This window comes from Typopeltis vanoorti, chromosome 8 (genome assembly GCF_054136105.1).
Source record: "Typopeltis vanoorti isolate ZY-2024b chromosome 8, IOZ_Tvanoo_1.0, whole genome shotgun sequence".
Lineage (NCBI taxonomy): Eukaryota > Metazoa > Arthropoda > Arachnida > Uropygi > Thelyphonidae > Typopeltis > Typopeltis vanoorti.
In genome coordinates this window covers 5203967-5230682 of record NC_143556.1, presented here as the reverse complement: position 1 = coordinate 5230682, position 26716 = coordinate 5203967, and the positions used below count along the sequence as shown (strand labels likewise).

Below are 26716 nucleotides of genomic sequence, written 5' to 3'. Positions count from 1 at the left end.
ATTCCTACATCCACCAAAACCACCTCATCATCCTCTTAAAAAACCAGGAGTCTACAAAATCCATTGCACTTGCAGGATTTGCTACGTAGGACAGACAGGAAGATCTGGAGAAATACACATGGCTGAACACCAAAAAGATGTACAATACAAAAGAGAACAAAAAAGGGTCTTGCTTTCCATACCACTTCCACTGGACACGATGTACTCTGGCAAAAAAAACAATGTCATACATAGATAACAACAGTTCATCATCATCATCATCATCAAATTCCTGCCATGTACCCTCAAGGGGTGTACAGGATATGACAGTACTACATGAAAAAATTACATCATTACTAACTTTACTAAAAAATAGTAAAGTAAAAATAGTTTAGTAAAAAATAACAACAGTTATATAAGAAAATTTAAACAAGCTGCTAATATGCTAAAAAACCCAACCCAATGCAATAAAAATCAAGGTTTAATTCTCTCAAGTGTGGTCAGCTCTACCTCAATCTGAACTCAGACTGTATGAACGAGAACATGTGACATCATCCAGTATTGTTCAATGTCAATAACGTTTTATATCTGCATTCTGTTATTTGAGTTTATGAATAGCCAGACGGTTATGATTTGTATTTATTAATTCTCTTGTTTAAACTTTAAGTTATACTATTTACCCTCTGAAGATGTAAATCCTACGATTTACAAAACTTGTCGGGAACTATTATTTCAGTATTTTGTATAACTGAATAATAAAAAATATGGTGTAATCACCAAAATATATATTTTAAAAGATACAATCATTTCAGTTTTATTAAAATCTTTAAATCTTGAATTTATTTCTTCCTCAACTAATTCTATTTCACAAATAAATTCTTTTAAATCATAGCAAAGCATTCTTTTATTTTGTTCAAAAATTTTTAATAAATATGGGAGATGTCTAAATTTGCAGTCATTTATATTTTTCTTTAATAAAAGTAAGTATTGTTGGAAAGTTTTTATTGAACTTAACATGTCAATTAAATTTTTATCTCTACCTTGGTAACTCTAAATTTAAATTGCTTATTTTTGTACAGAAATCTACTAAAAATGATAAGTGTAACAACCATCTTTTATCACTCAATTGTAGATAAATATCCCCTTTTTCATCAAGAAACTTTTTTATATTTAATTAATACAAGAAATATTTCTAAAAATTTACTTCTGCTGAGCCAGCGAACATTATTGTACAACAGAAGTTCCCTATCATCATCTGCGTGTAATTTAAATAACCACTGTCTCAGGGATTTTCCTCAGACAGAATTTACAATTTTAAGTATAATACCCAAAACATCTTTGTGTTTAATCTTTTACTGCACAGTAGTTTTTGGTGGATAATACAGTGGTACGTTAAAATATCTGGATATTTGTCATTGTTTTTACATAATGAAATGAAGCCCGATTTATTACCTATCATTGCACGAGAACCATCAGTAGTAAAAGACAAGTTTAAAAAGCAGAAGTTTGTGTTGTTTCACAATTTCATCAAATGCCGAAAAAATATCTTCTCCACTAGTCCTTCCCAATAATGGTACAATTTTCAAAAGTTCTTTACTTGAATAATCTTGAAATACCATGCAAATAAATACCATTAACTGAGCAGTATCAGTGAAGTTGTTTGATTCATCAAATTGTAATCAAAACACAACACACTGGTGAATGTCTGACATTAACTGAGTATTCAGATAGGCACTTAAAATTTCAACTCTTCTCATAACCGTTGTTCTGGAAAGTTGTAAATCTTTAATATTCGAAATGATTTCATTTTTATTTTTAAAATCAGAAAATAAAGATTCTGCCTCTGCAAGAAACGATTATTTTATTAACTCTCCATCAGTAAAAGGCTTTTTTGCTTTTGCTAATAAATGACACTTTCAAAGATGCAATAGTGGCTGATATTGGTTTATTTATTACTTTCGAAATCATATTTTGTTGTCCAGAAAGTTCTGCCTTTAAATTTATAATTTTTGATTCACATATTTCGGAATTTTGGGGAAGATCATATTTTGCATGTAGCAATCGAAAATGTCTCTCAATATTATCTTTTTTTTGGAATTGCTACAGATGAATTACAAATCAAACAACACTTTCCATTTACCATTGTAAAGAAATAATCCATTTCCCATTCCTTGTGAATATGATGCATCTTCGATTTCTTTGATACACTGATGATTATCCTCAAATTAAAAAAAAAAACTTTAAAATATTTTATTAAAATAAAAAATGTTTATAACTTATCAATTAACGAACAAAATAATGGTAAATCCAACGATAAATTTAGAGCAACTGAAATTCTAACAGTGGGAAGTGTGTGATGTAGTTACGAGTAAGCACGATTATAAACGAAACGCATACGATGTGCTTTGCTTATAATCGTATTCACTCGGCTCTGTTTGACTTCCACTGATCCAAATTAATTCATTTACCCGGACTTATAAGAAAATTACTGATTTGACAATTTTAACAAAAAATATATAAACAATAGCAATACACTTAAAGAGAATTAAAAAATAATACAAAATAATGATAAATAAAATACGTTTTCAGTTTCAATTAAATTTGTAAGGCGGAATAAACAAGAGATCGACCAAAAATCGCTGCGATCAACGGGTTGACCACCACTGGTATATACTATCATTTGCATACTAAGTGTGGGTGAGAGTATTGGGATAGTCTGGCAGAAAATCATACTTCCCTTCTGAGCAGTGGTGAGCTGCAAGGGGCTCGCGAGCCCTTTGTTAAATTTTTCTCAAATTTGCGAGCCCCTTATTCTTGTTTATTTTTTCAAAAAAAAAAAAATAATAATAATAATAATTTGAAACATATTAAGCGACAAACTCATGTGGTAACCTAACAAAAATTAGTCTATTCGGCAGTGTATAGATTATTTGGAATTATTGTTTCAACTCCTCTATAACGAATGCACCCAAGTTTGAAAATAAAATAAGCGCATGCGCTATCTTTATGCTTCTCCCTTCTGGTAGCCAATCGTAGGGTAAAACCAGTAGCCAATCAAATGTTTAATAAAATAATGTATTTTGTATAAAAGATTGTATTATATTTTGATAGTTAAAAAATGTTTCTTATACAAGATAATTAACACAGTTGATTCTGTGCAAATATTTCATGTTTAGATCATGAAATATTTGTTTAAAAATGATAGCCTTTAGAGAATGATTGTCCTTTTTGATTGGAATTTGTACACAAGCTGTATTAATAAAGTTTTGGTGTGAAATACAGCTTTTTTTGCTTGACGATGCGAGCCCTTTGTTAAAATTTCCATAGCTCACGACTGCTTCACACCTCCAAGAAATTTTTATACTTTTCTGCTCGAGATATTTCTCATACACGACTACTGATACCAAGTCCCAAATCTTCCCAACCTTTCAATATTGCTCAGACATTTGAGCTGGTGTATCTAAAATTTGCCTTACGCTACTTAAATGCTATCCACAAGAGGGTGGCAGATTAAGTGATGACCATCCCCCCCCACCCCTCTGATAGCCCGTTTCTACACATTAAGCTTCTTCTATAGGTATTTTTATGGACAGTATTCTTGGTGACCATCATGCCTTCATTTTCTTCCAAAACTGGAAGTATCTATGGTCAATATCAAATTATCATCTACTTTAATTTACAGAACCTACTGCTCATCCTCCTACTGGAACAGCATTTTCCCCTTTTCCATTGTTCAAGAGATATTGGATTCCTTCTTTTCTCTTACAACTTTTGTAGTGTAGTAGTCTGATTTAAAAAACAGGTGTTTTATTCAAGGCATCACCTCTGAGCAGCTACTGACTAAACAAAATCTGGTCATTACTGAATAGTATTTTCACATGTGGGATGATGTCCAAGGAACTTCTAATTTTTTTTTTTTTTTTTTTTTTTATAGATGACCATAATATTAATGATACATATTACCAACATTCAATTTGCTTCTTGCTCTTCTAAAAATACATGATTGCTGTTCATTTTAATGACATTGATAACCGCCTACTCTACTAAATCTAATGAACCGGCTTCCATGCTTACATTTTTCTTCCTCTTCATTCCTACTGATGTCAATTGAAACAACCTTCCTTTTTTATGTGTTTCCTAAGGATTAGAACCACCAGGTGTTCAAATCGAATATGAAGTTTCTTCTTTCAACTTTATGCCCATCTACAGTAGTAAATGTACTCTAGGTTGCCCAACCAAGAGTGTATTGAATTACCATAAAAGTTTGACATCAAAAGAGATATGACAGCATAAGTCACTGCAGAATATGACTAAATGCTTTTGACATAAAAGGAAGCATTTAATTCCAAACTTTAATACAATTTGTCCAAAATTTAGCAAGACAACTAGATCTTCTGTAGAAAATTATCAGATACTAGCTATTGGGTTGCCCAGGATACAGAGATGAGTGTCAATGATCAGGTATTACTTTAAGAACCAAAGTGAGAGAACTAGAAGATATTGATAGTAATGTTGCCCTACTTAGGAATTATTTGAATATAGGCCAATTTCAAAGCTGCAGGATAAATGACTATGAAAAAGAGAATAAAACAGTGATAAAACAGTTGTCAGCAAAAACAAAATCTGGAGAAATTGCAACATCACCAAGAGACTTTTTTGGCATCTAGTTTTGATCTCAATTTTGGAGGAAAAAAAACCCAAAGAGGTGGGTCATCAAACATTGTGTTTGAATAGTAAGAGGGATAATTACCAAGAGCATTAGATGAACTGGAAGAGTGGTTCTATATCATTACCTACAGAAAAAAACTAGAGACAAGCTTTTGCTATAGGCAATGATACAGAACTGCTGAAGCACAAGAGATAGTAAAAGCAGGGTTTATAATATACTACAGGCTAACTTTTCAAGGATGGAAGCCACATGAAATGACATTTGAACATGATGCAAGTTTCCTTCTTTTGGCCTTTTCAAAACCAGTTTTAGATGCAAATAATTTGTTTATTTGTTGGTTTAATGGTTTAATGTTAAATCTGGTGTGAGACAAGGATGTACATTATCTCCTCTGTTATTCATTATCTATATGGATCACATTATGAAGGAATGTGGTATTAAACCTGATATCAAAATTGGAGATGTTAATGTCAGCTCTTTGCTTTATGCGGATGATGTTATACTTCTAAATAAATCTGCTACAAGTCTGCAAGATTCTCTGACTAAATTGAATAGCTGTTGTAATAGATATGGTATGAAGGTCAGCAATAAAAAGACAAAGACAATGAAAATGGGCAGAATCATTGAAAATGTCAACTGTGTTGTGAATGGAGAACCTGTGGAACAAGTAAAACATTTCAGCTACTTAGGCACAATTTTTAGTGAAGATGGTAAACTAAATATAGAAATAGACAACAGAATCAGCAAAGCTGGTATCGTGGGAAGTCAACCGAATAAATTCATATGGCATAAGAAAGAAATTAGTCGGAACACTAAATTAGCTGTATACAAGACTGTGTTCAAACCAATTTTAACTTATGGATCTGAGAGCTGGGTCAGAAGTAAAACACTTGACCAAAGACTAGAGACCGCAGATATGAGAGTCCTGAGAAAGATTAGAGGCATGAACAGATGGCATCAATGGCAATATCATATTAAAAATGAGGATATTAGGAAAGAACTTGACATTGTCAGCATCCAGGAATGCGTTAGCAGAGCTAATCTCAGATGGTATGGTCACTTAAATAGAATGGGAGAGGAAAGATTAGCAAAACAAGTGTTCTCTGCCAGGTTGGCAGGAAAACGACCCAGAGGAAGACCAAGATATAGGTGGATTGATACGGTACAAAGTGCCTTAGACGATAGAAATATAAGATATGATAATGTTGGAGTCTTGACAAGTAACAGACTGATTTGGAGGAAAATTGTAGATAGGAAGTTAGTAATGATGTAATTTTTTCATGTAGTACTGTCATATCCTGTACACCCCTTGAGGGTACATGGCAGGAATTTGATGATTATGATCATAATTTGCTTGAAACTAGAGCCTAGGATAGGCAGAAAAAATGTAGATTTCAATGAAAGCCAGTTGTAATATGCTTGATTCTTCTCTTATACAGCATTAGAGAGCCAAGGCTTATAAAAGAAAAGAATTTAAAGTGGAATGGGAAATGTAATTAATAATAATTAGAACTGTTAGTGATACATTCCATGCAAATGCTTTTGAATCGGGAGACTAAAAACAATCCAAGGAAATGAAGTACAGAAGTCATGAAGATAATCCTATGTCATTCTTAAAATATGGAACTGGATAGCATGAACTGATTGGATTCACACTGAAGCTTGTAGTCTTTGGGGAAGACAGAATGGGAAGCCATTCCAAACGATGAAGATGAAACAAAAGGAAAGATGATATAACAGGTTAAGCTATACAGAGTAAATGGATGTTGAATAGCAGCTCTTCATGTTCTTAGTCTGAGGAAAGAGACAAAACATTACCAATGGAAATATCTGCAGAGGACAAAACAAAACAAACACAGAGAGTGATCAGAGCGAATCAGATTGCCCTCTTTTGTATAAGAAATGTTTCTTAGATATGAGGTTTTTGTTGCACCAACCCAAATGTGCAAGGTATTCCAGCATTAAGCAGATTTCAGATTTGTATAGTGTCAGCAGTGATACAGGTGAGAAGTTAATGTCTTAAGAAAAAATATATACTAGTTCTTCAAAAGGTAGAAGAAAATATGGCTGAGGTATTTGTAACAGGAAAGGCTAAGGGTGAAAATAAGCCCAACAAAACTCTGATGGTGCTTAAAGATTTGGGTATTATTAGACATAAGGGGAAGTGAAGTCTTTAAATCTTTTGTCTTGTAAAGATGAATTCTTTACAAGAAGATGGGCCTGTGTTTTGGTGACATGAAGTTCACAAGGTTATTTATGTAACTGGTAAAGAGCAAGGTCAGAGTTTAAGGCATTGGCTATGGAGAAATCTTGAAATTTATCAAATGAGGATAAATGAAATGTAATATTAGCATGCTATGGATAAGAGAGATCATTTGTAAATTAACTTTAAAAAGAATAATTATTTAAAGAAAAAGAAAAAATATTTATATAATAAAAAAATTATTTACTGTGGCATGTCATTCTATAGTTTAAGAGAAAGAGCAGGTGAAAGTACACAACTCTGCCCAGTGAAAGTACACTGTCACTGGGCAGAACCTCCAAAGCTCAGTCAGTTTAGATGATTCCCTCTGGTTGGAAAGACCTAAGTTCGAATCCTGTCTAGAATGCAAAGAAGCGGTAAACTTGCAAACAGGCGGTAAACTAGCCATTAGGATACATCAATTAAGAGACATAATACACTAGCCTCATAGCCTAAGTTGCTCCAGCTGTAAATAAACCAACTTTCAATGGGTTCATGTGTCATGATTGATACATACAAGGAAGGAGGCTGGTAACCCAAATGCAAAGAAGAAAAAAAATGCAGACTATAAAGATGGAAAAGACTTCATTACAGAAGTCTGCTGAATAGGTTTCAGTACAAGCCTGATAAAATGACCTAGAAGTATCAAGGGCAATAATGCAAATTTCTCCAAACCTTTTAATGGCATGTCCAAAAGGTGAGTGATAATGGCTAAAAGATATCAGCCATGGAACAAGAGGGCCAGGATCCTTATTAATGAAGGCTAATCAGCTGGTCTGCTGCTAGTGGTAAAGAAGCTTGCTGTTTATGATGTTCCATGATTTTTGAAAGAACTGAAGTGCAAGAAACTAGACTACAGTTGTTAGCCAACTTAATATGTTTATTATTAATAGGCTGAACATGGCTTCCATGTTGCAAAGTAGATGCCTGTCCACAAAGAAAGGCAAGGAAGATTGAAAAGCAAAATAGGATAAATGCTAATTCCAGAGAATTGTGACAAGAATATCTTAAGTTGGTATACTGAATTTATACCCATTCATTTGCCCTATGTTATTAAGTCTATAGTAACATACTTCAAGTATGTAACTTTAGTTTGTTCCAACGAGGAGAGTTAGAACTTTAGTTCTTTCCTTGTTCCAACGAGGAAAGTTCGAACGAGACATACTGTACTGAAAGAAGATAGCTGCAGGAGGTAGAGGTGTAAGAACTATTTGTGTTGGTGGAATACAAGGAACTCGAGTTTTAGCAATTTTCTAGATAACCTTTACAACATTGCAAGGTGTTGTAAAGGTGTAAAGATTATCTAGAAATTTGCTGCTGTAATATAAGTAGTGACAAGGAAACAATAGTTCAACTCAGTTTAAAGCAACAATCAGGTCACATCTGGATATCCATACACAGATTTTTTTTTCAACTTCTGTGGTCAATGGATATCAGGTTGTGTCCTCCTACTCCTTTACGAGAAATTTAGCTTTGAGTAGGAAAGCCAGTTTGTTTGGTTTCATATGAATTAATAGATGGCTGACTGTTTGATAAATTACACTGGTGGTGTGAGAATCTTTAATGTATGCCAAGGGACACTGGTAGTTATTTGATTAATTATTGCTCTCTCTCACGGAGGTAGAAGATTGTATTACCACCCACTTTCCTAGTACTTGCTTGAAGCGTTAAATGAACGTTTAATGAGAGTATCCTGGTTCAAAACCACGTAAGAGGGCATATTTCTTAAGTGAACTCTCAAGCATTTGTTTCCTTTGCAGACCATAGGCCAGACATTGTGGAGTTCGGTTTTTTCATTTGCACACCACAGCACTGTGGTTTTATAGCTTAGTTTGGCTCCTCCTCCTTAATGATGTCTCCACCTTGATGCAGTAAGGAGGCTTGCACTCACCAATGACCTCAAGAGCTATGCCAGCAGTAGCTAAGCTACTGGTAGGGCCTACCTAGTTGGACTGTTCAAGAGATAGGGGCTAGACTAAGAGAGATCCTACTCCTCCAGGTTGGAGGTTTGCATAAGGATGGTTACCTTACCAAGTAAAAAAATTTCTATAGCTCAGATGCTGAAACTGGAAAAATTCAGACTGAAACAACAGAAAATGACCACAAAAGAATACAGGTAAATGATTAGGAATATGACATTTTAAAAATAGCCATGTGGAATGTGCAAAACATAAAAAGGAATTAGAATTCGTAAAACTAAAAATATTAATATAGCTGTGATAACAGAAACAAAAAAGAAATTAAAGGGAGTAAAAGATAGACTGTTTTACTATGCTATATAGTGGAATGGACCAACATATTAGAGCTTCTAGTGGTGTGGCCATTTTAAATCAATAATAAATAGGAAAAGTAGAATACAAAATTATGTCTTTAAAATAATTTATCCATATATTGTCTTAGTTAAATTCAGGTTTATGAAAACAGAAATATGAGGTACTGCAGTTGCATCCTAAAATATAATTTCAAAATGCATTATCTATTATTGGTTTTGTGCAACTTAATGCATATTTCATAAAAGTTTTAATCAGACTAATAAATAAGACTAATCTGAAAACCACCGTTATCACTATCAATCTGCTTGATATTGCCTGTGATTTAAAAAAACTTATCTTCAATGTTCAGTGCTTATTATAGCCACCCCCCCCCCTTTTCCTGATCATTATTGCCAGCAAGTTCAAAACTTAGGGTGCTCCTAAAAAATAAACATGCCATTATACTGACAATACCCTTTGCATTCTATCCCTGTAACTTTTTTTCCCATTGTCAACCAGGTTTCACTGAAGTTATAATTTCTGGTTAAGTTGAGCTAACCAACACCAAAAATTGTATTTCTGATACTTCTGGCATTCATGTACATGCATTCCAACATCCCTTTGGATCATTACATAATGTCATTATAAACTCACTCAGATTTGAAACCTGTGAAACTGCATTTCGCATTGCATAATCATTTTTGTATTCACACTCATTTGTCCCAGTAGTGGCTGACCCCACATTGGACTGCATCCCCTCCATCAATATTTCTATTAGTTCCATGAGTTTGTACTTTCAACCTCTCACTGAAGATTAACTCCAAAACCACCAAATGCAGTCTATTAGGCATATACATATTCTTTTGTCCATCAAATTCCCTCTAAACATCTACAAACTGCACACCATTCCTTCTGCACAATCTTCAACTCAAACAACTACTGCTCTTCTCAGTTCATTCTTATCATACTGAGGCAGCAGATTACTTTTTTTCTTTTAGTATCAACTTTTTTGATATCTTTTCTCATTGCATTTTCTCACCTTTGAAATCATTTCTGGTCAAAACAGTCCATTTTTTTCCCTTCTCCCCTCCACATAACTAACAGCACTTCACTAACATCCTTGATAAGAGGTGTACATCACTGAATATCATACAATCATGTCAATCATTTCTCCAATCCCTCTAGCTCACATTTTGTTCCTGTGAAGGATTCCACTATTTCACTCCTCATTATCACATCATCCACATTACTTTTAGACACTTCTTTCATACTCATATTTCATCCACTATCGTTCACTCCTTTCTACAACACTTTCACTATCCTGTCTATCATGAATGTTACTTATCTCCTACTTTCCACAAAACTTGCTTGAAATATTTCAGATATTCTCTCTCTCATACTATAAATCATTATTGGTGATGAATACATTAAACACATACATCATATGAAATCACTCATACTACATCAAGGAAACTCCGGCCTCCATTTTCCTCGCATGCATGAGTGCCATTAGAAATGCTTTGTGATGAACATCCCATATTAAAATTTGAAACACACAATCTAAAATAAAACACTACCAATAATAATTGGTAAAATTACTAATATTAACTAAAATAAGACTAATCTGAAAACCACCGTTACTACTATTGCTCTGCTTGATATTGCCTGTGACTGAAAAAACTTATCTTTGTCTTTAGTGTTGATTATAACTACTCCCTTTTCCTGATCATTATTGCCTGAATAGAATATTCTAGTTTATTTGGAACCTTGCTGTGTTTTGGTAACACCAATTACATCAAACTGGAGCTCTGCAGTTCCACTTTTCTATTGATGCTGCTTATGCTGATGGTACTAAGCTTATATTTTGCTAATAGTGATTTAGGGTTTGTGAAGGAGTCATCTATATATCTAAGTTACTCTTGTTAAAAAAAACAGGGGGGGATTTTGATTGAATTAGCATACAATGTTAACTCAATGAAGCTGTCCTTGGTCTTTGGAATTTCAGTTCAAATAAACTGAAAAAAATGCATACTTACTTCAGTTTCTTGGATTAACTTGTCGATGTCCTTATTCAAATAAAATGGGGCAACTTCAACTTGTAGCTGTCTCCACTTGGCTCCTGCATCAGTACATAGTAACTATATATTGAAGAGAGAACAATTAAATATCTGCCCATAGCATTTATAACTAATAACATATCAAATTCTTAATTATCTGGACAAAATGGCCATCTCTCCCCCCCCACACACATACACAAAAAAAAAACAATAGAACCTTAGCAAACAAATGTCATGTGTGGACAAGGGTAAATTAATTGGGAATGAGATTAACTTTTATCACACTAGTACCATGTACAAACAAGAATTGAGGTTAGACAAATGTCTGTGTAGTGCTACTCAAAGAATCAGTTGACATGCTCACCTATTCAAGGATTAAGCAAACTGATGACTTGGTTATTTGAAGGAATGACAATTGAGAGCTCGCCATATTGTAAAAATAATCTTAAGTAATCTTAGGAAGAAATAAGAGGAATATTTTAGTTTTTATACCTGCATTAAAATTGAATGCTCCTAATATTGAGCATCTATGGGAGAGATAAGTGATTTTCAATCAAGATGGTCAATGTTCCACACAATTGAACTGCCAATAGTAATATGCAACTTGGTACAGGTCAGTTTTTATGCAATAATAATAGGATACAACTATAAGTTGCATCCTATTGCTACTGCATTTCAAAATTTCATAAATGATGTTTGGGAATGGAAGGTACTACAAAAGAGAACAGCGCCATTTTGACACAAAAAAATTCTTTCCTGTATTAGTTTCATATGGTTAAATACTGCTATAGTTAAACTTTGTACTTTATATGTACATATTGTTGCCTTTAAGGTTTATAGTATTTTGAAATAATTGACTGTTCTCATCTTTTCTTTTTTCACCTTTTTTTTTTTTTTTTTTTTGTTAGAAATCAAGTGATAAACTGAATCAGCAAACAAAATCTAAGTCTCATGGAGTTATTCTGCAAAATCAGGTTAATCCATGCCATCACTGAAAAAGAAAATTTTGCAAATCCCCAGTTTTTTGGTATATTGATTAAAAAAAAATAATAATAATCAAGTATCCAAATACTTGAATTTTGAAGAATTATTTTGGAGAATTGAATTTGTTCTACAATTTGTAAAAAATCATAGTGGCCTTGCCATAATGCATTACATTATGGCAAGGCCACTATGGGATACTAAGGCAATTCATGCTAATGACTTCACATCAATTGCCTTAGTATCCCATAATGTAATGCGTTATGGCAAGGCCACTATGATTTTTTACTACCCAGACCAGTTTTGACCTTTATTGAAGTCTCATCAGTAAGAGCCAAACCCAAAAGTGATGCCAAGTTTGAAGTAATGCAGAAGTCATATTTCCATACACAAGTAGCCAAATTTTTATATATAATAGTGTGTAGGTTAAAATATGGATGACAATCATTATGTAGAACAAATCGAAGGAGATTCGATTTGTTCTACATAATGATTGTCATCCATTTTACGATACCTCAAACAAAAACTATAAAACCATTATACTTACAACAATGTTTGAATCCAAGACATGGACACTCAAAGAAATACAGAAAATCAGAGTATTCAAAATACTGCATTCTTTCAAAAGTACTTCCCATATATTTGAAAATGTGCAATCAATGCCTTCTTTAAAAGACTATCACCTCAGTTTTCTCTTCATACAATGCCTCAAGTTGTGGCTCTGAAGGAGATTCGATTTGTTCTACATAATGATTGTCATTCATATTTTAGCCTGCACACTATTATATTATATTATATATATATATATATATATAAAATATAATAGTGTGTTTTTTTTTTTCAAATATATATATATATACATATATATATACATATATATATATATATATATATATATACACACACACAGGGTGTTCGGGATAAATTTGACAGTTTTGTAAGGAAAAAGAAAATCTTCTTTGTATCTATTAAATTTAATGAATTGACAAAAAACATTACAGGCAGAGTTAATTACAATACTATCAACAAGATTTACTCAAAATAACCACCATTAGCATCGATCACAGCTTCAATCCTGCTTCGGAACTTCGAACAAGCTGATGCTACAGTCTCCCTGGGAAGGGCCGCAAAAACTGTTAATTTTATCCATTAACTGGGCTTTTGTATTACTGGAAGTGCGATTGGTGTCTTTTTCAACTGCGCCCCATACAAAATAATCCATGGGGTTAAGGTCTGGGGAGTTTGGAGGCCAAACATTTGGACTGGTGAAGTCGTAGAAATTTTCAGACAACCATTTTTGACTTTTCCCAGAGGTGTGGCAAGGGGCCGAATCCTGCTGCCATACATACGGCCTACCATTGGCTACCCTTGTTATCCAGGGCTTGACTACAGTGTTTAGCAACTCCACGTAGCCATCTGAAGTCAACCTGAGGCCCTCTTGGAAAAAATGCGGAGGCATCACATTGCCTTCAGAGGATACACATCCAAAAACCATCACAGTTTGGGGAAATTTAGTCTGCATTACACGAGGAATGTCCTTTGTACTGTATGCAAGCCATCTGTTATTCTGCGTGTTGTGTTTTTGATCCTGGCAAAAGTTTTTCTCATCGGAAAAGAACCAGATTGTTTGTGGTTCCGCAGGATGTTTCACTTTGCTTAGAAGTTTCTTCGCGTTTATCAAACGTTTTTCACGGGCCTTTTCTGTAAGCAGCTGACCTTTGCGGCGCTTGTATGAGTAGTAGCGGAGGTCTTCATTGAGTGCAAGCTTCATAGTAGAGGCTGCAACATTCATTTCACGTGACAAAGCCCGAATTCCAATGCCAGGGATCTTCAACACCTGTTCCTGCAGATTTGCGAGGAATTCTGCTGTACGAACGCAATCAGATCATCTGCTAGGGATCTTTCTTCTTGCTACATCCTCGTAGTCACCATTGCAAGTCTCTAGTTCATGCCTGATTATTTTTACTGTATTCAGGGAGCATTGGGCAGCAGTCGAAATATCCTTATTTTGATGGCCGGCACGAATCATCATGATACAAGTTATTCTCTTCCATGATTCAGGTGGGTTCCAGCTATCCATCCTTTCTGACATCTTGTATATGAATGAAGAAGGGTCCAACCTTTTAAATGAAGAGAAGTGTGTGTTAATACATGTAACTTACGGAAAAATATAATTAATTATAAATATGTCAAATTTATCCCGAACACCCTGTGTGTGTGTGTGTGTGTGTATATATATATATATATATATATATAAAAAACAATAGGTCTGGAAACGTGAAATTGCAAAATTGAATAGTAAAAAACAATAACAAAATAGCCAACTTAGGAACCGAATGAAGAGGATTAACAATTCTATTTCGATTAATACATATATCTAGCAAATTACTGAAGCCTCTACTTCAGCACAACATCTAAACTGTTAATAAAAATCTTGTTGAAAGTTTTCACTTGGTTATCTTGGTTTCATCCTTTATTCACGTGTAAGCAAACGAGTGTTTGCATGTGAAGTTACTTCACGCTATGCTAGTTGTATATAGATGCTAATGACTTCACATCAATTGCCTTAGTATCCCGTAATGTAATGCGTTATGGCAAGGCAACTATGATTTTTTCTACCCCGACCAGTTTTTGACCTTTATTGAAGTCTCATCAGTGAGAGCCAAATCCAGAAGTGATGCTAAGATTGAAGTAATGCAGAAGTCATATTTCCATACACAAGTAGCCAAAAGGTGTCGCACCTTATTACTAGAATACTCTGGATTAGAGATAGCTGTTGAAAGTTTTTTTACTTGTCAATATTATAAATTAAAGATGTAAAGAAATTATATTCTTGGTTTCATCCTTTATTCAAGTGTAAACAAACAAGTGTTTGTACATGAAGCTGCTTCACGACTGGGTTTACTTGTATACATAGAAGCTATGTATCATCAATTGCCTTCTGCATTACTTCAACATTGGTATATGGGTGACTTCATGTACAAAATCTTGCATGTGAAGTCACCAAGGTTGCAATTTAAATCTTATAAATTGTTTATTTCTGGAATTTTCCATTTAATATTTTTTTTTGACTGGAGTTGACCGTGGATAACAAACTGCAGATGGGGGGGGTGGCATGGTATTTGAACAATTAAAGCAATTTACATATCTTGGCAGTCTCATTACAACCAGTAAAACAGACTTAAAGGATGGTCTAATATGAATAAATTAAAAATGTGGAAAAATTATGCCATTTTAGGTTACCTGAAACTAAAACTATAAAACCATTATACTTACAGCAATGTTTGAATCCAAGACATGGACACTCGAAGAAATATTCACAGAAAATCAGAGTATTCAAAATGAAATGCTAAAAAAATTCACTGGTCAGAACACAACAAATGAGTCAAGTCAAAACAAATTAAACTATAGAGAAGATATTCCCTTCTTCCATTCTCATCCGTCCCTTAGGATGGATTGAGTCCACCTAATGAGAGGTTTAGGACAAATTAATGCTGCCAACTTGTCACTCCTCTGATGCATCTCCAAGGACAAGTATTTGTGACTAGATCCATGTGTGTTCATGAACTGGTTTGCCTGTTCTGAGGGATGAAAAACCTGTGTTTCCAGGTTAAAAAACCCTCCATATGAGACCAGCTAACTCACCTTTAGTCAAAAGAGACCAGATAAAGGTTCCTCATGGCATCGATGGGAATCAAACCCAGATCTTTCCTACCAAAAGGCTTCATCAATACTGAATGAGCTACAGGAGGCTCTAGAGAAGATATAGCTATAATTCTTAAACAGCAATTAAGATAGTTTGCATACCTCCAGAGAATGTCCTTTCAAAGATTACCAAATATAGCCTTGAATGGACCAATGCAGGAAGACCAAAAAGAACTTGGCTATGTCTTTTGCTTGTCAATTATAGTCTTGGCTATAACTGACCTTTCCATCAGAGATGACAGAAATGGCCAGAAACAGAGCCAGGTGGCAAAGATTTGTTCATAGGAGATTTAACCCATCATTTAACAGGAGAGAGAGGGAGGCACTTTTCCAGTTCTGTAACATCGATTTCCTTTTCATTAACACTTCTTTTATTGATGGGTGCTATCTTCAGTTTTTCAGACATTGGGTTTGTTCATCTAGGCATTGGGCTCGAGTCTGTTTCAGTAGCTGATTTTTCAGTGCGCGGCCTGATTTCCTGACAAAAAATAACAGAGGCCTTGTTTAATGGGCAACGTCCCAGTCAGCATGAAATCTCATATTGCACATCGTATTTGTGGTTTAAGCCAATAAGTAGTAGAGTTTGGTCAGCTAATTCTCACACTGCCAGCACATCCTCATTTGTTCAGTACCCAGTGGATACCTACCAACAGGGTGCACCATATGAAGGCGAGGATAGGACATTAGGTCAAAAGCCCTAGTTAGTTCTCGGCATTTCTAAAAGATGATGTGGAAGCCTCTTAATTATTTGGCTTTGACTGTTAAGCTATCTCTCTGCTTGCATTGAAAGTTGAAATTCAAATAGCTCAGATCACACAAATCCAACATATTTCATTCGATTAGATAATCATATTGTATTTTTACATACATGACTTTTTTTAAAAAAAAATCATGTAAAAATGCATTATGATTATCTGCATTTGAATGAAATATTCTCCCAAACTGCGTTGCCAAGAGTGGGTACACTTGTGTTATTAAGACATTAAAAATATATGTAGTACTAAAAGTTTGGGAAATATTGCTCTAGGAGAAATGGAAAATGTAGTTGACAAGGCATATATTAAGCTAAGAATACTATAGAGTACACACTCGCATACACCTAAATGTATTATTAGGTGTGTGGGTAACTCATTCACGTAGTTTTAAGATTTTCTCAGATAATAAAATATATACAAATTCAGAGTAAAAAAAAAGAATCTTGGGAGAAAAAAAATTAAGATTTTTGAATCGTGTTTTATCTCATATACAGTAGTATCTCACTAATCTGAACAAATAAAAACATGGTCGTTTGGATTAGCGAATTTTTCCCCCAAGAGACAACAATAACTAGCATTTAAGACAAAAATAATCAGATTCTAATGGTACACCAATTTAATTCTGTAAGAAGTAACTGATAGAAAAAAGCTACTGTACTGTAATGTAAAACTTAAAAAATAATACAAGTTTATTTTAGTAAAAAATTTAGTTTGTATATATCTGTATTGTTGATTCTGATTTAATAAAATTGCATAGTTCAGTACATAACTTAATTTGCATAAAAAATATCACTTTCTTGTACGCAACACAAAAAAAAGGTTTCACAAAATCGCACAAAAAAGTTTTTTTATTTCTCTGTAAAAATCACCGATTTTCTTTTGCTTCTTGGAAGCTAAACTTTTTCGAATGCTTCTTCTCAGAGCTGCATTAACAATATTTTGTGGAATGGCATATTGTTCTGCTTAACCCATTCGATATACATATTAAAACTGTCAAAACTGCCTCTTCATGCTTTATTCTTTTTTTCTTAGAGTTCTTTATCGTCATCCTCATCTTTTAATTCATTCTATATCGTCATATTTATAATTTCAGCATCTGATTTGATTTCGAATTCACTTTCGATGTAATCCATTCCTTAACATCTGTTTGTGATGTATCAACATCTGGATTTATATTTTTAACTAAATTATGCACGTTTTGAATTTCGTCTTTTTGTATATCACTGTAGTTATCTTGGTAAATTCTAGAAGGCCACAGTTTTTTCCATGACACTTGAATTGCTTCAGTTTCAAGGCTTCTCAAGAAGCAGCAACTGAGAATGCTACATCCTTCAAATTTATATTTTTTATTTATGTGGTAACGTCATAAAAGCAGGTTTTTACGATCTTTGAATTTAATGGATTGTATTATGCTCTGATTCATTAGTTGCAACAACAGAGTATAGTTTGGAGGCAAAATAATAGTACACAAAATAATAATATATAATAAATATAATAAAAATAATATATGAAACTTTTTTTCCTTTCAAATCACAGTTCGGATTACTGGGGGGGGGGTCGGACTAAAGCGGTTTGGATTAGCGAGATCAGCACTTGGAAGATGAAGGCTGCCAAGCCTGTTGGCTTCTTTTCTGGTAAGGAAAAAAACCAGAATGAAAAATTCATCATAAAGGTTCTTAATCCTAGACAAAGGCAGGATGCTGAAGTTCATTTTTATGAAGACTGTTTTTTTTTTTTTAATGAGATGTAGAATTTTTCTTTTGTCAGTTTCTGTAGTTTATTGAACACAGCTTTAAAAGAATAAAATTGTATGTATGCACACAAACATATTAGCAAATAAAATGCTTTGTGTCTTTTTTTGCAGTTTCCTGCATGAGATTTTTTTCTTCTGGTTGATTTTTCTGTTTTTGAGTTTAAGTTTATTTGCATCTGCCCAGAAGTCAAAAAGTTCCCTAAGCAATATTGCAATCTTTGCATTACAAGATTATCCTAAGAGGATAATCTTAGTAATGCAAATTAGTGATCATATTATTGTATACTGCAGTGTGCTGCTTAAAAAATTAAACTAGACAAAACAGTAAATCAATTTAATTGCTGTGCACTTCTTCCAACAAGCATACTGTAATAGGGTCATTAAGTATAAATTAAAGATGCCAAGAAATTATATTCTTGGTTTAATCCTTTACCCAAGTGTAAGCAAAAGTTTGTATGTGAAGTCACTTCGTGACTAAGCTAGTTGTATATAGAGGATGATAATTTCACATCACTTGCCATAGTATCCCATAATGCAATGAACATATCCTTACGGACATGTATAATGCTATTCATTATGGGAAAGGCCATTACCCAGACCGGTTTCAACACCTTTGAGGTCTCATCAGTGGGAGCCAGACACAGTAGTGATAAAGGTTGCATTAAAGCAGAAGTCATATTTCCATACACAAAAGGTGTCACACCTTATTACTAAAATACTCTGGATTTGAGATACATGCAAACTGTTTGCTTACACTTGGATAAATGATTAAACCAAGAATATAATTTCTTGGCATCTTTAATTTATAGTATAATGAAGTTGAAAAACTTCAAGGTCATTAAGTACTCACATAGAAACCAGAAACTATTAGAGTGAGACGGTGTTAGTGTCTCATGTCAAAAATATGGAAGTAAACAAAGTGGTTGACCATGTTCATACCATTTTTAGAGAAAATGGTGACTAGTAATTAATAGTGGTGCTTTGAACATTACCTGTAAACAAAAGGTGATGCACAAAATGGCAAATACCGATCCCTCCAAGAAAGGATATAGTACTCACACAGAAACCAGAAACTATTAGGGTGAGACAGTGTTAGTGTCTCGTGTCAAAAATTTGGAAGTAAACAAAGTGGTTGACAAGGTTCATACCATTTTTAGAGAAAATGGTGACTAGTAATTGATAGTGGTGCTTTGAACATTACCTGTAATGTTCAAAGGGATCGGTATTTGCCCTTTTGTGCATCATTGATAGTGGTGCTTTGAACATTACCTGTAATGTTCAAAGCACCACTATCAATGATGCACAAAAGGGCAAATACCGATCCCTCCAAGAAAGCAAAGGTTCTATTGCAGAAGTCTGATCAAACGTTTTTTGGTTTTATTTTTATGCTCATGAAAAGGAATTTGATGAACAAAAAATTCCATCTAAGAATTTCTTCTAGAGGACCAAACACTCATTATTATTTGTGTCATGCCATTGTCTTAATCAGTGCAAGAGATAAGAGAGGAATTAGTACTGAACAAACAGCTGGTTGCTGCTATACAACAAGGTACCTGCATGTTGTATTGTTATGTCCTTTTTTTCGTTGTTTATTATCATTACGAGCTTCGGTGTTAGTTATAGAGGTTATCTATACAATCTGGCCGATTCCTAGATTGATCACGTGCATTAATTACTTAGACAAAGGGTTTACCTAAGACTGGAGACAAATCCTTTGTTATTGCTGTCTAAAGATGTTTGCGACTTGATACTGGCAAATTTATTTGTTTCGCTGTGCCATCCAATATCATTAGGTAAGAAGGTTTTCTTAACCAAGGAAAGCTCTCAGATAAACATACAGTGATGATCAATCTACCATTAATACTTAGCACTTATCACCTTTGTCAATTGTCGTTTGCAGTCGTGGTTATTGACATACTATTCTATCCCACCCTGGTTCTAGGTCAAATGAGTGGTGCATCGAATTCAATCTCAGGCCAAATTTCAGGTAAAATACAAAGTACATTTATTGAGATTATAACATTACAAGTTCACATATATACACTACTAAATTAATATCATTCTAAGTTATAGAGCAATTTAGGACAACTAAATCTCAACTTGACTGGATTCTATCATGAGCTCTCTCTATAAGGTTAAACATTCCCTCTATGCAACATATTGACAAAATTTGCATCCATACAATTATTCTACTTAATTTCATTAATCGCTCCACATATCATTATTGACACAATGCATTTATTTAACATTCTCTAAAGAAATGTTCACTGGAGTTATGCAGTTGCTATCTGCAATAATCACTTAAGAGTTCTACACTAAATGTCCTTGCACACTATCTTACATTTCTTCTCTTCAAAAGGAAGGAGGAAAACTCATCATCATCAAATTTCTGCCATGTACCCTCAAGAGGTGTACAGGATACGATAGTACTACATGAAAAATTTACATCATTACTAACTTCCTATCTGCAATTTTTCTCCAAACCAGTCTGTTGCATGTCAAGACCCCAACATTATCAGATTTTATATTTCTATCATCTAAGGCACTTGTAGAAAGTTTATTTTTCAATTGGTCAGACTATAATAAATTTAGTTTAATCCTTTATCCAAGTGTGTGCAAACAAAGTTTGCACCTGAAAGTATCTTCAGGACTGGGGTAAAGTGGTACAACACTGGGCAACTCCTTGCAAAGGTGGAGCAAGCTACCAACATTATTTATTATTATTATTTCGGGCGACTCCAGGAGTCCTTAGACTCATCGAGGGAGGCCCTAAACATCATGTCCACACAACTATGCGATTACATTCTCACAGTATCTATCATACCTTGCCTTGAACTCATTCACCATCATAGCACCCACAACAGACTCTGGCAGCTTATTCCACTCATTTACCACTCTAAAAGTAAAGAACCCAGCTCTAACACCCCTGCTAACCACACTCTTGCCCAGCTTCCATAGGTGTCCCCTAGTTCTCCCACCACCAGCCCTGAACTCAAAAATATCCTCTGAATTAATCCTATAGAATCCCTTTAGCAATTGGAATATCTCAATCATATCTCCCCTTTTCTGCCTATCAACTAGTTTCTGCAACCCACAAATCTTCAACCTGTTCTCATATGGTTCATTCCATAGACCTGTTATCATCTTAGTCACTCGCCTCTGGATCCTCTCCACCTCCTCCCCATCAAGAAGGAACCGAGGTGACCAAATCTGGGCACAGTAGTCGAGATGAGGTCTTATCAAGGCTCGGTACAGAGGTACAATCACTTGCTTGTCTCTGCTCGTCAAGGTATTTTTCAACAACCAAGTGAGTTGATGAGCTGATTTAGCTACTTTTGCAATGTGCCCCCTAAACTTCATCTAACTATCCACCAACACTCCCAAGTCTCTTGCCTCATCAATCTCTTGGTACAGTTCCATCAATGTGGTATACTGCTGCTAATCTTTTCACCCCAAAACGAATAACCTTACATTTTGTCACATTAAATTGACATCCATTCTCCTTAGCCCAGAACTCCAATCTATCTAAGTCATCCTGCAAGACATTGACATCTTCTGCATTCACCATTGCCTTACCCAACTTTGCATCATCAGCGAATAAATGAATTGTTCCACTTAGATCCTTCCCTATATTGTTAATGAACAGATTAAGCAGCAGTGGTCCAAGAACAGAACCCTGCGGCACACCACTAGTCACAGGCCGTCTTTTGGACTCTACTCCTGAATAAACTACTCTTTGATATCTCTCCATCAACCAACCACCTATCCATCTCACCAACCCTATATCCATTCCCATATGTTGTAGTTTACGGATTAGTATTCCATGTGGTATCCTGTCAAACGCCTTTGCCAGGTCCAGCAGTATCACTGTAAACCCATTTCCCTTATCCAGTTCAGCCGTCATCTTGTTATAAAACTTGAGCAAGTTACTGAAGCATGATCTACCCTTCACAAAGCCATGCTGTCCCCTGTACAGTATCTCATTTTCATCAATCCATTCCTGTATTTTTCCCTTGACTACTTTCTCCAAGACCTTGACAACGACTCCTGATATGCTGATCGGTCAGTAATTTGCAACCGTAGTCTTGGATCCTCCTTTATGCAGTGAAACTATTTGCCCCTCTTTCCACACCTTTGGGACTAAACCAGACCCGAGACTCAGATTAAACAACATGGTCAAGGGCACTGATAATTCCTTACCAGCTTCACGCAAGACCCGTGCCGGTATACCATCCAATCCCACAGATGTGTTCACATTAAGGTTCTGTAATAAACTAGTCACCTCCACTTCATTCATCACTATTCCCGTATAAACTAATGGTTCCTTCATTTTTTCAATGTCACTACCTGGATGATATGCTTTCGCAAAGTGTGCACTCAGTAACTCCACTATATCGACTGATTCAGTGACCTCCTTACCATCGTCATTCCTTAAAATCATTTTGTCATGTACAGTTTTTTTCTTGCTTGCAGCATACTGAAAGAACTGTTTGGGATTCTCTTTTGCTTGCATAGCTAGTTTCCTTTCATAATCCGCTTTTGCTTTTTTTTTACCACACTCGTTACCTTTCTGGCCTGCACTTTATACCGTTCGTGTGCCTGCAGGTCACCCCTTTCTTTGAATTCCCTCCACAGTTGTTTCTTTTTTTTGCAGCTCAAGCTTAATGGTGTTATTCATCCATTTAACCCCCACTTGTTTTACTATTCGGACCCTAGGTATACAATCAGCCATAACCTCCTGTAAATGCTCCTTGACCACTTCCCATGCTCTATCGACGTCCAGCCCTTGCAGTTGTACATGCCATGGCACTGATCTAAGCAATCTCCTAAGCTTGTCATACTTGCAAGCATGGTAATTCCACATATACCCTGTCTTAAACGAAAATTCCACACCTTTAGCCACCTCCCAGGTCAAGACCTTATGATCACTCTCACCAATAAGTGGCAACATGGTCATATTCATTACAGTCAAATTTTCAGATGCTATTACCAGGTCAAGCACTCTCACACCCCTAGTATATTCAGATAGTTATCCCTTAATAATTGAATAAAATCCTTTTCCTTCCTCACGTGTCCTCTCCTCCTTCCAATCAATGCTACCATAGTTGAAATCCCCCATAATAATTACCCTCCTTCCACTCATTTCATCAATTTCCCTATGCATACTATCTCCACAATCTATTCCATCACCTGGTCTATAGCAGCACCCAACTGTATATTTTATTCTGCCAGTCTCAATCTCACACCAAATAGCCTCAAATGAGCTCCTTTCACTATCCTGCGATACAACTTCAATTCTCCTTGGCTGCAGTTCATCAGCTATCATCAATAATACCCCTCCCACATTTTATTCTCTCTGTCCCTCCTAAACACACTATAACCTACACATTCTATCCCACTAACTATATCATCTTCCATCAGCCATGTTTCACTAATGCCAATAACCTGTGGCCAGGAAGAGCCAATCAAGGTCAAAAATTCTTCCTTCTTGTTCCTAATAGTCCTGACATTAGTATACATGAAATGCAGTGATCCCTTAGACCCCCCCATATTGATGCATTATTCTAAATGACCCATTCCCATTTTTTGTCCTTAGTGCTGGCTCGGGTACATTATATACATTCTTACACTCATCTGTCTCACTGATGTATGCATATCCATTCCCCCCCCCCACACTCCTTGGTAGTTCTAGTTTCCCTGGTTTTGCACATCCATTTTCACTTCATTCAGCAACACTTTCCAGTCTCTGCACACCAAGTCCATTCAAATGCAGGCCATCCATCTTGTATAAGTCCTTTCGCCCTTCAAACTCATTCCACGTGTCCACGAATTCCACACCACACCGTCTGCATAACCTGCGCATAATGTTATTTGCGATTATGGCCCTCCTTCTAAACCCCTCTATTATAGTCTAACCAAGTTAAAAATAAACTTTTAACATCTTTCTCTAAATCCAGAGTAATTTAATAAAAAGGTGGCACACTGTTTGGCAGCTCCTATAGGAAGAGATGACCTTGCTAATGCTTCTGCCTTGGTATCTCCACTTGGGCCTGGCTCCCACTGAAGAGACCTCAATAAGGGTCGAAACTAGTCTGGGTAGTGGCACTTCCTTTAATGCATAACATTATACATATCTGCAAGGAGATGTGTTTTGCATTATGGGAGATACTGAGATAGGAGTGTTGGTAGCTTGCTCCACCTTTGAAAGTTGCCCGGTTTTGTACTTTATCCCAGTCCTGAGGATACTTTCAGGCACAAACTCTGTTTGCACGCACTTGGATAAAGGATTAAACTAAATTTATTATAAGGCACTTGAACCATATCAATCCACCTATATATTGGTCTTCCTCTGGGTCGTTTTCCTGCCACCCTGGCAGAGAACACTTGTTCTGCTAATCTTTACTCTCCCATTCTGTTTAAGTAACCATACCACCTAAGATTAGCTCTGCTAATGAATTCCTGGATGCTGACAATGTCAAGTTCTTTCCTAATATCCTCGTTTTTAATATGATATTGCCATTGATGCCATCTGTTCACACCTTTAATCTTTCTCAAGACTCTCATATCTGCGGTCTCTAGTGTTTGGTTAAGTGTTTTACTTCTGACCCAGCTCTCTTGATCCATAAGTTAAAACTGGTTTGAACACCATCTTGTATACAGCTAATTTAGTGTTCTGACTAATTCCTCTCTTATTCCATATAAATTTATTCAGATGACTTCCTACCATACCAGCTTTGTTGATTCTGTTGTCTATTTCCATATTTAATTTACCATCTTCACTAAAAATCGTGCCTAAGTAGTTAAATGTTTTACTTGTTCGACAGGTTCTCCGTTTACAACGCAGTTGAAATTTTCAAGGATTCTGCCTATTTTCATTGTGTTTGTCTTTTTATTGCTAACCTTCATACCATATCTATTACAACAGTTATTCAATTTAGTCAGTGAATCTTGCAGACTTGTAGCGGATTTATTTAGAAGTATAACATCATCCACATAAAGCAAAGAGTTGACATTAACATCTCCAATTTTGATATCATGTTTAATACCACTTTCCTTCATAATGTGATCCATATAGATAATGAATAACAGAGGGGATAATGTTCATCCTTGTCTCACACCAGATTTAACATTAAACCATCTTCCTGTACTTCCTTCAATTCTAACTGCTGACTTACAACTCAAATAAAGACTAAGTATTGCTTGATATAATGCCCCACTGACACCATATAACTGTAGCATATTGAATACGCTTCTCTCTTGGCACCTTATCATATGCCTTTTCCAGGTCGACAAAACTTAAATACAGATCTCTGTTATATTCCCATGATTTTTCGACTATCTGTCGTAAAGTGAAGATTTGATCCTGACAGCCTCTATTTGGCATGAATCCAGCTTGTTATTCACCAAGCTTTTCTTCCACATTCCTTCTCAAACCTTTTCTCAAGTATACTTGCAAAAATCTTACCAGGAACACTCAGTACGGAAATACCTCTATAATTCTCACATTCAGTTTTATTTCCCTTTTTATATATGGGTACTATGAGAGCTCTACTCCAATCATCTGGAATTCGTCCCTCTCTCAAGCCCTTCTGAACTATGTAGTGCACCCACTGTAAGACTTTTATACCATCATACTTTAGCATTTCTGGTCGAATATCATCTATTCCTGCTACCTTTCCACATTTCAAGCCTTTGATGGCTTTTTCTACTTCAAGTATGAATATGTATTCCTGAGTGCATGCCTGGTCAGTGTTTTTTTTACCACTGTGCTGTCATCACTGCTTGTTTCATTTCTAAGCTTCTTCAACAACCTCCAGAATATTTTGCCACTTTCTTGATATTTATTTTCTATGTTGTTGCCAAAGTCCTCCCATGACTTTTGTTTCGCTAGTTTTACACAGTGTTTAGCTTTCTTAAATTTGTCTGTATTTTCTAAGACCACAAGCTGACTTATTTGCCAGGAACTTTTGATATGCTTTCTTCTTTTCTTTCACTGCCTCTTTAACTTCCTCTGTCCAACATGGAGTTCTGATTTTTCTATCCTTGCAGACAACCTCACCGCATGCCTCTGTTTGAAACAATCAGTGTTTTCTTAAAGGCTTGCCACTGAATCTCCAAAGTTTGGTTTCTGTTCTGAAACTCTTTCATTTTTCTTCAATAACCTTTGTGTATTTTAGTCTACAGTTCACATCTGAGAGCTGTTCAACTTTTATTCGTTTTAAAAGGAAAAAAAATTATAAATTCGTATAACATTACAAATTTTTTTTGAAATTTGTTCAACCTATTGAACAAATTTTAGTGTTCAATAGGTTCGTCACTTAGT

At 35.1% G+C, this 26716-nt stretch overlaps 1 protein-coding gene across 1 annotated transcript in view; it reads right to left on the bottom strand.

The window, feature by feature from the left end:
- LOC150103693 (solute carrier family 53 member 1-like) overlaps positions 1-26716 on the bottom strand; it is a 291679-nt gene that overhangs the window by 154377 nt on the left and 110586 nt on the right. Inside the window, exon 6 of the mRNA XM_090397054.1 lies at positions 11179-11280. Coding sequence (XP_090253180.1) covers positions 11179-11280 — 102 coding nt within the window. The remainder of the gene's footprint in view (positions 1-11178; positions 11281-26716) is intronic.